The 16,262-nt window shown below is 46.4% G+C and overlaps 1 protein-coding gene across 1 annotated transcript in view; it reads left to right on the forward strand.

Annotated features, from left to right (window-relative positions):
* The window catches only part of SMAD2 (SMAD family member 2), a gene marked incomplete at its 3' end in the record, with an annotated part of 33,470 nt that overhangs the window by 11,074 nt on the left and 6,134 nt on the right, over window positions 1-16,262 (forward strand). Inside the window, exons 2-6 of the mRNA XM_015420992.1 lie at window positions 5,545-5,634; window positions 6,696-6,889; window positions 8,306-8,440; window positions 10,766-10,840; window positions 12,226-12,279. Coding sequence (XP_015276478.1) covers window positions 5,545-5,634; window positions 6,696-6,889; window positions 8,306-8,440; window positions 10,766-10,840; window positions 12,226-12,279 — 548 coding nt within the window. The remainder of the gene's footprint in view (window positions 1-5,544; window positions 5,635-6,695; window positions 6,890-8,305; window positions 8,441-10,765; window positions 10,841-12,225; window positions 12,280-16,262) is intronic.

Consider the following 16,262-nt stretch of genomic DNA (forward strand, 5'->3'; position numbering starts at 1 on the left):
CGGCTCTTTCACACATATTGTGCGGCTCCCGGCAGGGTGGCTGGGGAAGCAAAGGAGAGACACGCCTCTCCCGATCAGTCTTCCCTTCCCCAGCTAGTGTTCCTGGGTAGGCTTGAGGCAAGGGGGGAGCAGAGAAAGAAGGCAACTTTAAATGCATTCTCAAAGCACCTCCCATCAAGCCTACAAATATCATTTGGACAAATAAATATCATTATCAATATCTGTTTTTACCCCATTTGGTTTTATTTTTGGCAGTCTCATTTAATGTTAATAAAAAAGATCTGCATATTTTCCAATTAAAAACGTGTGTGTAATATTTCTTCACGTCTTGCGGCTCTCAAACATCTAAAGTTTAATTCGATGTGGCTCTTACGTTAAGCAAGCTTGGGCCACCCCTGGGCTAGAGTTAGGGCGGTCCTTATTGACCGGCTGAAACCACCTCACTGACAGCTAGACAGAAAAGAATAGTTCCCGTTCCCCGGGGGCGACTGAGAGGCAGATTACTTGAACACATGAAGCTGCCTTCTACCTCAGGCCATTAGTCTATCAAGGTCAGTCTTGTCTGCTCAGACTGGCAGCAGCTCTCCAGGGTCTCAGGCAGCGACTTTCACATGGCCTACTGCCTGGTCCCTGTTACTGGAGGTGCTGGGGATTGAACCTGGGACCTTCTTCATGCAAAGCAGATGCTCTGCTGCTAAGTCATGCCTCCTCCCCACCTCCAATTACGTTTCCAATAAAATAGCATGAAGAAAAACCCCTGTAACTTCACCATAGCAGCTGTCTGTCCTAGCCTCCTCCAAGCCTACCTTTCAGCTCTTCATGTCTTTTGGTGTTGCCTAGCACGCAGGAGAGCTCAGGTCCCCTTCCCCAAATTCTCAGTTTTCAGTTAACTGCAGGGAACTCAGGCGAAGTGTCTCAAGCTGGCTGAGGTTTGGAACCAGTGTTCCCTCTAAGCTGAGTTAGTGTGAGCTAGCTCACAGTTTCTTTAGCCTCCAGCTCACACATTTTTGTCTTAGCTCAGGAAGGATGGCTCCAGAGCCAACAAATTTATGCAGGAGCCCAGGTTGCTCGCTCACAACTTTAATTGCAGTAGCTCACAAAGTAGAATATTTGCTCACAAGACTCTACAGCTTACAGGGAGCATTGTTTGGAATGGTCAACCTTTGCCTGCTCCAGTGCTCTGTGTCGCATGAAGCAGCCTCCCCTCCCCTCCCTGGATAGATGGCAGGTGGTATTATTTGCCCTGTTGAACTCTGGAACAAGCAGAAGTGGTATAAGCCTCACACTGCTGTTGCTGCTGCTCGTTCCTAAGGCCAGAAGTGTACAAGATGCCACCTCCAAGCATGCCGATGCACAGATACACACAAACAATGTTTGGGGAAGCATAAGATTGGTGGTAAGCACGGATAAACAGCAAAACGCCGAGCCAACCGAGGTAAAATGTATAGCTTGCTGATTCTGGTCAGTGACTATGGAAGTCCTGAGATGAGTGAATCACGAAGACAAAACAAAATTGCTTCAGATGTGCATACAATTAGAAAATAGTTGGCAATAATATAGAACAACAATAGAATTCTAAGATGTTTAATTCTTGTTTTCAGCAAAGAGCGCCATCAAGATGACGTCGAGATGAGCAGAAACGCAGATTACGAACTTCTCGAGGTCTAGCGTTCGTTTCGATACAGTTCTTTATCAAACAAATCTCAGAATCTCAGTTCTTTAATGATCTTCATACGAATACTTCACAAGAAGGAATTCCTAAATCCAGAAACTTTTCCAAACAGTTAAAACAGGAAGTTAAAAATTGTTAGTCCAAAGCTGTTTGGAAAAGTTTCTGGATTTAGGAATTCCTTCTTGTGAAGTATTTGTATGAAGAGCATTAAAGAACTGAGATTCTGAGATTTGTTTCATAAAGAACTGTATCGAAACGAACGCTAGAACTCGAGAAGTTCGTAATCTGCGTTTCTGCTCATCTCGACGTCATCTCGATGGCGCTCTTTGCTGAAAACAAGAATTAAACATCTTAGAATTCTATTGTTCTATATTATTGCCAACTATTTTCTAATTGTATGCACATCTGCAGCAATTTTGTTTGTCTTCGTGATTTTCCATTGCTGTACCCCTTGTGTTACTTTAGTCCTGAGATGAGTGACAGGTGCTTCAAGTATGCACGCTGGTCAGGGTTTCGCTTTGTGGAATGTCTGGCTTTAGGCCAGGACACTTTGTGTGCCGCATTTCATACCACCCTTCCTCCAAAGAGCTCGGGATAGCATATCCAGTTTCCCCTTCTCCCTTTGATGTAGTGGTTAGGAGCACGGACTTCTTGATCAGAACTGAGGCCTTGAGTGGGCAAGAGAGGCTGGTTTTGCAGTGACCTGCCATGCGTAACTTGGAGAAGCACTCTGTAATTCCCGCCCAGAGGCAGCGTGTGCATGATTTCGGAGGATTCTGCTGAACATTTATCACGAAAGTGGTATACTAGGCATGTTTCTTTGGGTTAACTGGGATAATTGTCTACTGCCCTGGAAAAAAATTGAGCTTGGCTTTCTTCTGTTGAGGGCTCACGACAAAGCCTTCACCGTAGGCCAGCTCAGATTGGTTATTTCTCCCTAGATGGTGGGGGGGATTGTTCATGCATTCCCAGCACTCACCAAATAACCTCTTGTAAAAGCTATTTATGCTGGGACCTTGAGTTAGAAATGCTGCTTCAGAGAGTGAAAGGATCTCTTCAAGAGCAGGCCAGATTTAAAAGTGTGTGCGTGTGTGTGTGTGTGTGTGCAGAGATGTGTGTGTGTGTGTGTGTGTGTAGATGCTCTGTCAAGACGCATCTCAAATTTGTGATGGGGAGAGAGGCGAGAAGGACTTTGACTTGTGCTTCCCCCAACTGAAATGGCTTCTTTTTGGACTAAGTTGTGGTGTTGGCCATGGTTTGTATTAATTGAATTTTAAGTTCTGAAATATGACAGGGAGAGCATTGAAATAGCAAGGCCGTGTAGCAGCGATTCCAGCAATCTGGAGCTTCTGCGAGCTGCTTTTCCCTTGAAAGCATTGTGTTGGGGCGGGGAGGGTGAACGGGCTTTTTGCAAACCGATTCTGTCCTAATAGGAAGCATTGGTCAACCGTCACAGGTGCCAGTTTTCAAAACCTTTCCTCTCTGACTGGAAGAAATGCTTTAAGAAGCGTCTTCCAAAGGGAGAAATAGTTTTTCAGGATTAAGCGACTCAGGAAGCTGTTTTGAAATGCATGTATGAGAATGTCCCAGAAAGTTAACTCATGAAACACGGGGCTGGGGTGCCATACATGTCTCTTCGTTTCCAGAGGCAAAGCAGAGTTACTCCATGGAGTTTAGGAGACTTGTGGCTTGAAGTCTGAGCAAGATAAGTTCCCCAGGCCCCCCTCTTTTGAGGTACTTCATGTCAAAATAACAGCAAGTGCTACATCCCCCCCCTTGTTTATCTAGGGTATAATGCTTATAACAAGCACTGGGCTGCATTGTCTCATACGCTCCTCCAGTACATGACTTTTCCTCCTGACTCTGGCTCTCGATTGGAGCTTTGCCAACTTTGGTCGAAAGGTGGTGTTAACATGTAACCTGGTGGTGGTGGGGAGGGGTGGGTGTCAGCCTGCAGCCCACTCACGGGTAAACAGCCGTGTCTGTACTGTCAAAGTGTGAAAATGGCGAAAGGGCAGGAACAATGAACCAAGTCCACATATAGCCTTAATTTGTGACTGATAAAGTGCTGGTTTGGATTTAACTGTTTTTCTCAGTACTGGGATACCTAAAGAATTTGTGGTTTGTGTGTGGGTGTACGTATGTAACTTTGTAATGCAGAGTGCGTGTGGTTTGTGCAATAAAAGTCTTGAGTAGGAGCGGTCTCCTGAGTTTTTTTCCTGTGAACCCTTAATGCACTGCGTTAATATTTTCATATGCAATGCTTCACAGATTATAGTATTTGAAAGAGAAGAAAAATTATGCAAGAACTGGTTGCGTATCCAATAGCTGCAGGATTTGTTATCTGGTTAACTTCAACATCTAAGCCATTGGGATACTGTTTCAAATTTGCATCTGTGTTCTCAGAATCTGGGAAATACTCATATTTGAGGCAAATGACTATTTACCTGGTAGCTTATGAGAATAAGTCACGCACAATTAGAATAGATAAAACTGCTTAACAAAATAGCTCCCCCCCCCCCCCCCGGACTATAAATGACTGATGTTTGTATCTGGGAAGGTGGGCCAACATTGTGTGACTTCTTGTGCGACTTCTTGGAATGATTTTGCTATACAGAGGGTAATGCAAAACCAGAACTACCAGATCCTCTTTTTTAACATCTGCTATATTAATGGGAACTCCCTAGGCAAACAGTGCTCACTGTGTGCCACTAAACATGCAAGTTGGCTGCCCCTCCTCTGGTTCTTCACCCACGAGACGTGACCCTTCAGAGCTAAAACATTATCGCAGGTCAGCCCCAGAGGATGCAGCGCACCTAATGAGTACCGGGATAACCCGTATTGGGTTGTCTTCTGTTGGTAAGTGTTGGAAGGTGTGGAGAGTAACTGAACTCTCCTGGAAAAAGACTTGTAAAAAGTGCACGGAGCTCAAGACGCTTCACCCGGTACATTACTTTAGATCATGCACTGAACTGTCTGCATCTCAGAGATACACTGCTTTCTGGTAGACGGGCACCCAGCACACAGTTCCTGAAGAATGCACAGCAATTACATAGAAATAATAGTGGGTATTTCTTCTGTTTCATTTCTGCCAGTGGTATAAATGGTTATTTGTTGTGATTTCTGTCCTTTTTCCTTGGATCGGTGACTTTGTGAAGTTGGGTTTCCATGAAATGGCAGCCATCTTTGGTTTGCCGTTTAAAGGAAAGTGCTGTGGGTGAAAAAAAAAACACATGCCATGTTTTAAGTGGAGTTGTGTCATTTTTTTAAAATGTTGGATTTAAATCCCTAGCAGTCCACAGCAAACGTTAGCAACACACTTTCTCCCCGTCTATAGCACAGAAAACTGGGATGGCTCGATGGCTTAACCCGGCCCTGCACGCTCACCCTAGTAATCATCCTACATCACAGCAGTGCTTCCTGAATATTGCTTCAAATACTTGTAGAAATCGTAACTTCCTATTAACGTGGCTTTAGTTTCTGACTTTCAGCAGGCTTGCAAAGGTATTCCCTTAAAAAACAAACAAACAACCCCAAACTCAACTAGATACTGTGTTCTGCCAGGTTGAGGTTTTGCCTGTTTTAAGGTATCTTACAAATATGCCGATCTGTTTAAATCCAGGTAACTCTTGGTCACCTTTTTGAGACATCATTTTACCTTGAGTCACATGTTCCATTTTATTGGCCTCCTTCATATAGAAAATACAGCAGCCAAGTCTTGTGTCCTAAAAGCAGTATCTTCTATGTGAAAGGGAGCTTTCTGTACATCCCCCCCCCCCCCGCCATGTCTTTACATCACGGTAGTTTGAATAACCATGATTCCATATTCACATCAACTTTTTTTGTTTTTGTTTTTTTCGATTTATGCACAGCACTTGCTCTGAAATTTGGGGACTGAGTACACCAAATACGATAGATCAGTGGGATACAACAGGCCTTTACAGCTTCTCTGAACAAACCAGGTGAATATTCTGCCCTGTGTCTCATTGTAGAGATCTTGTGGGAGGGATTGGCTTCTGAGGGTCTTGTCTGCTGGAAATGCTTCCTGGTCAGTAAAGCATTTTGAAACAATAGATTTTAAAAAAGTGTTTCTCAGCTGATGTTTTGACCAATGAAATTCTAATTTCGGGAAAGCCTCATTCCACATCAGTGCTGTTGAAAAGGGGGAAAACCTAGGGAGGGTCGGGGAAACGCAACCACACGGTCTGGTATTCGTCTAACGAGACTGGGGGATTTTGAGTCTCTTTTATCAAGTGTGTGTTTAAAAAACCCTTAGTTTGCACACTGGTTTTTGACTTGCTAGTCAGGTATGCGCATTCAGTGAGCCAAATAATAATAATAATAACAACGTTGAGTGAGCAGTTTGTCTAGGCTTTTGATGGTTTTTTTTTTCCCATGTCACCCTTTACTTGCATTGTGCCCTGAGGTCCGTCTTTCTCATCCCATGAGTCATAAAACCATCTGCATTTGTGTAGGCCTAGGCAGGCTCTTGTCTTAAAACTAGCAAAACTTTTCAACCGGTAGCAGCAAGGGGGACGTGAGAACGCCAAGCAGATCGCGAAACCCGCAAGCAAACACAGCTGTGTCTTATGCAAGCTTCAGGTTGTAAGCCAACGTGAATCTCTTGGGTGGCTGACTGCGGTAATCTTATGGGCAGTCTTGTAAGTCAAATGTACGTAAAGGAACAATTAATGTTTTAGTATAGTGGTGAGGGACTGAGGGTGGTGGTGGGGAGATCATTAACGTAACCTTAAACGTGCAGCGGCCTCTAATGGCCCCCCTCACGCACAAGAACTGCTGGATCCAGGGGCCCGCATAAGTAAGGGGCCAGTCTATAACACCGTCTCCTCTTATTTCGAGACTTCCCGGATGAATACAGATTTCTCTCATGGCCCTTTTGGTGTCCGGGTGGCGGGGAAGGAGAAGGGCAGTGAATAAACACCCACCGTTCTGAACCTCTCGACTTGGACGCGCCTCCTGTGGACACCTCTAAATGTTTCTGGCTTACTTTCCCTCCCCTCAGGTCTCTCGATGGCCGCCTACAAGTGTCTCACCGTAAAGGATTACCACATGTCATTTACTGCCGGTTGTGGCGCTGGCCTGACCTCCACAGTCACCACGAACTTAAGGCAATTGAGAACTGTGACTATGCTTTTAATCTTAAAAAGGACGAAGTGTGCGTAAACCCGTACCATTACCAGAGAGTGGAGACTCCAGGTAGGAAGACGGCGAGCGGCTGTTGGCGGGAAGGCGTGGCCTCGGCGGGGCTCGCTTGACTTAAGTTTTCTTACTAATGCTCAGTGTGCGCAAAGTTTGAGAGGAAGAGAATCCCGAGAGCCGAGTGGGAGCTAATCCAGTTTTTAAAAACCTTGACAGTGGTGCTTTTAAATGTCGAAATGCATTGTTTTGTTGTATTGAATGCATGTGTTTGGCACTGTCTGGTATAGCGGGGTATTGCTCAACATTGACGTAAATGCTTGCAGCTATAGCAGTAGGGCTTCTCTTTGTGTTATTTGTCATATACTTCAGGTTACTTGTCGTATAGTTCATCGCTGAGGCTCAGGGCAGGTAATGATGCATCAGAGTAAGGCTTCAGAAACACAGTATGTACAATCATCGAATATCTCTCTTTGGCGTCTTGGCCACTGAAGTCAACCCAGATGATCAGCCATCGTTTGATTTTTCCCGTGTGTGTGGATCTGAAAATTGGTTCGGATTGCTTCTTCACACGTCTCTTCTTGTTCCCTGCTAGCTTCCAGTGGTGTCAGACTGTCTGACCCCGAGGCCCCAAAAAAGCGAATTCTGCACTAGATAGAACAGTTGAAAACCCAGAGAGACCCGGGTTATAAAATCTCATTGGGTGGTCTGAGGCTAGTCATGGTCTCCTGGTGGCGGTGAACTTAAACAGGGGAGTCCCTCCTTCCATGGCGTACCCAACCTTTTCAAGCCCTTGGGCACCTTTGGAATTCCAACGCAGGGTGGTGGGGAGCAACCACAAAACGGCTGCTGCCCGAGGCAAAGCCACATGCCTAACCAGAGGAAGTCCAAGTGCTGGGGGAAAGGAGGGGTAATTCAGAAAATACTGGGGAAGAAGAATGAGGCCGAGAAAATAAAACCAGCACTGTGTTGGCTGCTGCTGCTGAAGCAATGCTACTGTAATCTGCACAGGCAATCAGAAATGGCCTTGCCCACTCTCTAAAAGCCCTTGGCAGGTACCCAGTAAGGTATCACTAGGTGCCATGTGGCCTCCACCTTGGGAACCCCTATACTGTAGCTTTGTTGCGGAGCCAGAGGGCCACAGGTGAGCCAAAGTCCTTTGGCTGTTTTGCTCGACTTGCATGGGGGCATCTTGCATTGTCTCTCCCCCGGCCCCAGCGTCCTGAAGGTCTCCCCATGGTATTAGGGAGGTGTATCCTTTTGCCTAAACCGTACCTCACTTTGGCCTCTTTTAACCCTAAGGAAACATGGATCTAGTACATCACCGTTGTCTGTCCTTTCAACTAAGCCCCATGGGTGAGATTGGTGCAGTCTGGGCAGGGTGCAGAGCTAGTTCTTGATCCTGGCTTTATAAAACTGCGGTTAGTGTCTACCTAGAGCGCCTTGTCTAACGCTTTGGGGTTTTTCCTCCCCCAGTTCTGCCTCCCGTCTTAGTGCCACGACATACCGAGATCCTGACCGAACTTCCGCCACTAGACGACTATACCCATTCCATTCCCGAAAACACTAACTTTCCAGCCGGCATCGAACCACAGAGCAATTACATACCAGGTACTCTCAGTGCACAAGCAAGTGGCACGAAACTTGCTTATTTTGCCCGTGTGAAGGATTGAATCCATGTCGTGCCTAGTGTGCTGAAAAGAAAAGAAAAGAAAGCACATTGCCCAGGATGCAGGAGTTAGTAGCCCCCTCTTGGGTTTGCTTTTCTGATTTACACCTTTTTGTGAGCTGTGGACTCTGCCTGCCTGAGTTCGACACCAGTGGCTTGGCTCACTCTGCTCTCAGTTTGGTGTAGTGGTTAGGTGCATGGACTCTGATCTGGGAGAACCGGATTTGATTCCCCACTCCTCCACATGCAGCTGCTGGGTGACCGTGGGCAATTCTTGAAAGAGCAGTTCTCCAAAGAGCTCTCTCAGCCCCACCTCCCTCACAGGGTGTCTGTTGTGGGAAGGGGAAGGGAAAGGCGTTTGTAAGCCGCTCTGAGACGCCAAGTGAAGGGCGGGATATAAATCCAATCTCCTCGCCGCTTCCTCCTCCTCCTCTCAGAATTAATGGGACTTCGGAAATGGAGTTTCTGGGAATGGAATTTCTGGGGCAAGTGACGCTCTGTATTCTTGGTGCTTGGGGTGGGTGGCAGCAGTGGGAGGGCTTCTGGTGTCCTGGCCCCACGGCTGAACCTCCTGATGGCCCCTGGTATTTCTGGCCACTGTGTGACACAGAGTGTTGGACTGGATGGGCCTTTGGCCTGATCCAACATTGGCATCTCTTATGTTCTTATGTTCTTCTTGTTTGGTGCTTGCCAGATGACCCCGCTAACAGATTGGGTTCAAGGACAAGACACATAGTCCATTCGAGGATCTCTTGGCGGCCTGAACTGCGAGAAACTAAGCGTCTTGTAAACTCGCCCGGTTCAAGGTCTATTTCAAGGAAGCCTTGTGGCTTTGTCCTATAAGCCCCACACATTGTTGGCATATTTTGGAGTGCTTTCTGCTGTGAGCCACCTTAATGCTTCCTAGCCTTTTGAGAGCCCCGCTTGTCATTGTGGGAGGGCCCCGGGCAATGCTCCCTCTAAGCTGTGAAGTCTTGTGAGCAAAAACCCTACTTTGTGAGCTCCTGGCATTCAAGTTATGAGCGAGCAGTTTGGCTAGCTCACACTAACTCGGCTTAGAGGGAACACTGGCCCCGGGCTCTCTCGGTGATGGCTCTGGACTTCGAGAACTCATTCCTTACCTCTCTCAGCCCTTTTCCTTCTTCCAGAAGCTTACGGGAATGTAGCTGTATCCTTAGCCAGGGTTTTACGCTACATATTTTTAGATATTTCTGTAACCTCGTTTAAATTCTGTTTATTTCCCTGCTGACCTATGTTTAATTTTACAGTATATTCTGCTTATATTTTATGTACAGAGACCACCTATGTTGTTCTCACAGATGGCTGTGTTTCATTCCATATGTCCGAGACTGGCATACTGTATATTTCTTTTTTAAAAAAAATTCTACACAGCTGTGTTCAGAGCTTATGCTGTACTTAATGTCCTGCAAAGAGAATCTCAGGAACTCTTTACCTGTTTCCATGTTACGCTTCAGCAGCCAGGGGGTGGGGTGGGTCCAGGGCAGTGTTCCCTCTAAGCTGAGTTAGTGTGGGCTAGCTCACAGTTTTTAAGCCTCCGGCTCACACATTTTTGTCTTAGCTCAGGAAGGATGGCTCCAGAGTGAACTAATTGATGCAGCAGCCAAAATGCTCGTTCACAACTTTAATGCCCGTAGCTCACAAAGTAGAATTTCTGCTCACAAGACTCCACAGCTTAAAGGGAGCGTTGATTCCAGGGCTCTTTCCTTCTCCCGGTCTGACCCCCAGAAGTGGGTTCCTGGGGCTGAAGGCCCGCACAGTTAACAGCCATGCAAGTCGGAGAGTTGAAATCGTTCCCTTCTCTATCAGCAACTTCACGCAGAGGTGCCAGGACTTGGGAAGCCAACATTCCCGTCATTAGAAGGCTCTGCTGGGAGGAGGGAGAAAGTGGGTAAGACAGACTGTAGAAAAACCAGCATCCTAATGCGTGAGTGGCTGTAGTTTAGATCCGTTTGGTCGTCCTCTGCCTTGGCCATTTGTTTCATTAAACCGTGTGCTAGGTCTGAATGAAGCGTAGAGAACAGGAAGGGGGTTGACCCGAGCAGTAGCAGGTGAAAGGAGAAGCAAATGGCACCCTCCGGCTCCCCCCTTTTACAGATTTGTGAAGGACAGTGGCACGACACCTTGTTTATCAGTCAGGGCCCCCGTGGAAAATGTGAAGGTTAAGTTTTCACCCCCAAATTATATGTGGTGCTCAGAAACTTTTCTCTATATTTGTGACTCATCAGTTGTTCGCTTGCTCTTGGTAGAAACGCCACCGCCTGGTTATATCAGTGAAGATGGAGAAACAAGCGACCAGCAGTTGAACCAAAGCATGGATACAGGTAATTGTTAACCCCCCCCCCCCAAACTCAAACCAGAGACTTTCAGATCGAAGGGAACTGTGTTAGGTGATTCAATGACTCTTCCCTTAATGCACTAGCACCTTTGATATCTGGTCGTTTTAGCATTGCTTTAACTGTTACTTGTGTGTTTTATGAATCCTTCTGTAAGCTGCCCGGAGCCTGCTTCAGCGGGGAGGGCGGGACGGGGTATAAATTTGATAAATTCGATAATAAGAGCCCTGCTGGACCAGAGCAGTGGTCCATCTGGTAGAGAATCCCAGTTCACGCAGGGGCCAACCTCCTCCTCTGCTGCTGCCGCCGCCTCAGCATTTTTCCGCCAAGGCTGTCCGAGAGTTATTAGTTTAAGATGGGACCATGGAACTGTCTGTATGGACTCCAACAAGTCTGTGATGACGAATAATTTACACTGTGTAGAAGAGCCCAGAAGGGCCTTTGGCTCTCTCGCACCACAAGCTGACCGGTGACTTCCAGGCGTGTGGCAAACCACAGCTTGCGTTTGAAATGACAAACTGTGGTTTGCATGCGTGGCCTGCAAATGTCCGATCCTGGCTCGCGAGCCATAGTTGGCTGGTTCTGGGGTGATGGCAAAATGTAGCTTGCTGACATGAAGGGTGTGATTGGCTTGCCATGTGTGGTTAGCATCCTAACCTCGGCATCCTGTGGCTTTGTATTGTCTCTGAACCGTGGCGCAGTGTTCAAAAGTATTGGATGCAGACCGAAGAACAATGTTTGATCATGGGACTGGATTCGCTACCCCCCACCCTTTGGAGGGCTAAAGTTATGAGGAGAGATGGAAAAGGTGCAGTTCAGATCTCCTAAAAATGGTTTATATACAAATATTTTGGTGTGTCCCCCCCCCCCCCCGCCTTGATTTCATAACCTTGCCCTTGATTCTCCTGGGTAGCAGTAGAATTGAGTTGTAAGCCCAACCAGGTTATTTGAGCAAATTCCGTAGTTCTCTTTCCCCTCCGTGACAAGGAAAGCGCAGCCTGTTTTCTCCCACTCTCTCCTTTCTGGCCCATAAACCCCGGGACTTCTAAATCTTTCTAAAAAAGAAATCTGCCTGTGGTTTGAGTTTTCTGCCAATTGTTTTAACTGTTGACATTTTAAAAACTCAAAACAGCAAAGCTCGGGTCAGGTTCCAAAGCGTACTTACACAGTCGGACAGTAGCTCTGCGGGGATATCTCAGGGATAAATCTTCCACATTCTGTGTTAGTAAAAACCAGCCTTGAGGCTCTTCAAATCACGGCTGTGCGGCTTCCAAGAGAAACACTGAGCGTGTGGCAGATCGAGGCTTTCTTGCAGTCTAAGGCACCTTTGCTGTATTTTGCTGTAAAGTCACCCTTGTCTCTTAACTCTGCAGGATCCCCAGCGGAGCTGTCTCCCAGTACTCTGTCGCCTGTCAATCACAGCCTGGGTAAGCAGTGGACACTTCCCCCCTCCTCCTAACTTAAGCAAGCGCAGCGTAGGACGCAGAAAGCGGGATTCAGAAAAGACAGATCTGGGAGAGGAACCGTGTGATAAAACTGGTGGGGACGGACTGGTTGTTTTTGTCCACGATGACATCAGAAATTCCAGGTGACCTCTTCGTGGTCTTCGTTACCCTCTCTTTTCATTGTGGAGATTTAGGTCTCGAGCTGATGCAGAGCGGAGGTAGAACAAGGTGAAAAATTCCAGGTGGGAAAAAGTAACCTCTGCAGTAGCCCTTTTGTCCCCGTCCCCACCCCCCGGAAGAGCAGCGACTTTTACTTTAATTTTTCCCTGTGCCTGGTTATTTTAGAAGAGGGGTTCGGGAGGGACTGTGGCTCAGTGGAAGAGCACCTGCTTGACACGCGGAAGGTCCCAGGTTCAATCCCCGGCATCGCCACTTAACAGGACCAGGCGGGAGGTGATACGAAAGCCCCTCAACCTGAGACCCTGGAGAGCCACTGTCGGTCTGAGAAGACAGTACTGACCTTGAGAGATCAGTGGTGTCAGGCAGATTCAGGTGATCGTATTCGTGGGGCGGGGCCGTGGCTCAGTGGTAGAGAGAACAAATGTGAAGAGAACAGTCGTGAGAGTCTGACCCCACAGATCAAGCAGTCAGCAAGACTTGCAAAGAAAATGCTTCCTGTATATTATGGTCCACAAGCACTACAACACAATGAACAAATTCCTTCAAACCATAAGAAAATCCTAGTGTGAAAATACATCATTAGCGTCGTCTCCGGATTATATAGTGACGTTTCAAAATTGGATCTTCCTCAGGAAATATTCTGTACTGTACAAAAATACAAATCTTTAGAATATGTACAATGTGAAAAATGGAAAATTAGTATAAAATCTAAATACAGTCTTACGTACAAAGTAGTACAAAAGCTGTCTTGCACATAAAGTGCTTCACAACAAATCAGGAAAGATCTGCAATATAGCAATATTCCTCTTATGAAAAAATACAAAGTATTTTAAAAATGGAACCCATGTATAATAGTAACTTAAAATACATTGGGATAGGACCAATGCTCCCTCTAAGCTGTGGAGTCTTGTGAGCAAAAGTTCTACTTTGTGAGCTACTGGCATTAAAGTTCTGAGTGAGCGATTTGGCTACTGCATAAATCAGTTTGCTGTGGAGCCATCCTTTCTGAGCTAAGGCAAAAACGTGTGAGCTGGAGGCTAAAAAACTGAGCTAGCTCACAGTAATTGAGCTTAGAGGGAACACAGGATAGGCCACTGCTCTCAATAAGTATTCAGGCTCAAATATGCTGCTAAGCTTCCAATGGATCCCAGGCGTCTCACTTAAAGAAACATCACATAGTGGTTCACAAAAAAACATGAAAGGTCCATTTCTGCATTTAGTCCGTTTGTAAACCACTATGTGATGTTTCTTTAAGTATACAGCCTCTTATCACCTGTCAGCAATTTGCAAGGTCCCTTTAATTGCACTCTGTCAAGAATCACCAGAGTGAGACGCCTGGGATCCATTAGAAGCTTGGCAGCATATCTGAGCCTGAATACTTATTGAGATCAGCGTCCTCAAGTTACTATAAGTTACTATTATTTGTTTATTGTGTTGCAGTGCTTGTTGACCATAATATACAGAAAGCATTTTCTTTGCAAGTCTCGTTGGCTGCTTGATCTGTAGGTCAGACTCTCACGACTGTTTTCTTTGCATTTGTTCTCTGATTAGGTCGTGATTGCCCACATTTGTCTTGTGACATCACGACCTATTACAAAGGACATTTTACTTCCTCAGTGGTAGAGACCCTGCTTGGCATTCAGAAGGTCCCAGGTTCAGTCCCCGACATCTTCAGTTAAAAGGACCAGGAAACAGGTGATGGGAAAGACCTCAGCCTGAGACCCTGGAGAGCCACTGCCAATCTGAGTAGACAGCACTGAGCTTGGCAGACCGATGGTCTGGTTCAGTATAAGGCAGCTTGATGTGTTCATGTGAACATGCTGTTCTAATCGTGCTCAAACTCCTGTGGCAGAGCTATGACCTAACAGCAGATCCTAGTATGTAGCACGGGGCTTAGACACACCATTGCATAGCATTACGCATGGTCTTCCTGCACTCCCCTGCACGATATACACAGTGTTGGCTCGGAAGGGTCCAGAAGGCAGCAAAAGGGACTCCAGTTGAAAAAGTTTGGGACCAATGCTCCCTCTAAGCTGTGGAGCCTTGTGAGCAAAATTTCTACTTTGTGAGCTACTGGCATTAAAGTGGTGAGCGAACAATTTGGCTACTGCATAAATTAGTTTGCTCTGGAGCCGTCTCTTCCTGAGCTAAGAGAAAAATGTGTGAGCCGGAGGCTACAAAACTGTGAGCTAGCTCACACTAACTCAACTTAGAGGGAACACTGTTTGGGACGCCTGTGAAGCTCCCCTGTGCCCTCCATAGTTAAGGCACAGCACCCGCATATCTGTTGCGTGTTGGTTTGCAGTGCACAGTAGATCTTCGACATGGTCTCTGTGATTCACACCCATGGGATCTAGTGCGCACGCGCTGGATCGATCGGCATTGTAGCAAGCTCTTTAACGGATTTTTGCGCCCAGACCTCGGGCATGCGCAGGAACCCCACCGCGCATGCCCAGAAGGGAGGGCATGGACATCCCGCCAGTTCCTTTCTTACCCCTCGCGTTGGAAAGACCTCTTTTTTCATCGGTCTGATCGGTTCGCTTTTTTGGCTATTTGTCTCACGGCTCTTCGGATTTTTCCTCACTTTATCCTTTTTTCTTCAGTGTTTGTTTGTTCTTTAAAAAACTTTTTAAAAATTCCTCCTCTAAATCTAAAAGAACTCACTCTGCACCTTCTGACAGGGAAAGTAAGAAATTGGATGCCTTTGGCAATTTCTACTCTACAGGAGTGTTGGGAATGAAAACCACTAACTACCTAACCTGCATGAGCAGATATCAATACACTCTGTGGGAAAGGTTTTCTGAAATCCTAACTCATCTTCCTGAAGATAAACCACAGGCAGCCAGAGTTATTCAAAAGGAAGGTATGGTGTTGGCAAAACAGCAGATCAACGCTTCAAAACATGCCCTAGTTGCGTCCTCAAGAACGATGGCCTCTGCAATAGCTCTGAGGAGATATTCCTGGCTCCGTAATACCAGTCTACCTATAGATACTAGGTCAGTGATGGCGAACCTTTTAGAGACCGAGTGCCCAAACTGCGACCCAAAACCCACTTATTGATCGCAAAGTGCCAACACAGCAATTTAACCTGAATACTGAGGTTTTACTTTAGAAAAAACAACTCATACATTAACTTAAGATGATCCAAACAAAGTAAGGAAAGCAATCCCAAATGCTTTCATTTACTCAAAATTATTTGGCAGAGAATTCGACACTTTAATGATGGTCTGGGCCTGGCTGGGGCGATGGCACGCGTGCCCACAGAGAGGGCTCTGAGTGCCACCTCTGGCACCCGTGCCATAGGTTCGCCACCACTGAACTAGGAGGTGGTTTGGATCCCTGGTTCGAATCCCTGCTCTGCCGTGGAAGCTTTCTGGTTGACCTTGAGTCAGTCACACACTCTCAACTTAACCTACCTATCGGAGATGCTGTAAGTATGAAATGGAGGAAAGGAGAACAATGTTGTAAGCTGCTTTGGGGCCCTGCTGGGAAAAAAAAACAGTGTATAAATGTCTAAATACAATAAATAACTTTCATTCAATATGTTCAGCCGATATTGGCTCCCAGCAAAGTTTACGGGGATTTAAAATATATATAGTTACCAGAATTCAGTAAAAATGCTCCTTCAGGGTGGGCTTTTCAGCAGGACCTGTCAGACAATGGAGACCGCGGACTTCTTCAGGAGGCCAAAAAGCCACCTTCCAAAAACCATGGTTTGGATCTGGGCAAAACTCTTCTCGCACCAAACAGGCAAAACCCTCCAAACAGGGTTTTTGACTTCCCTT

Source organism: Gekko japonicus, unplaced genomic scaffold, assembly GCF_001447785.1.
Source record: "Gekko japonicus isolate JY-2015 unplaced genomic scaffold, Gekko_japonicus_V1.1 scaffold3565, whole genome shotgun sequence".
NCBI lineage: Eukaryota > Metazoa > Chordata > Lepidosauria > Squamata > Gekkonidae > Gekko > Gekko japonicus.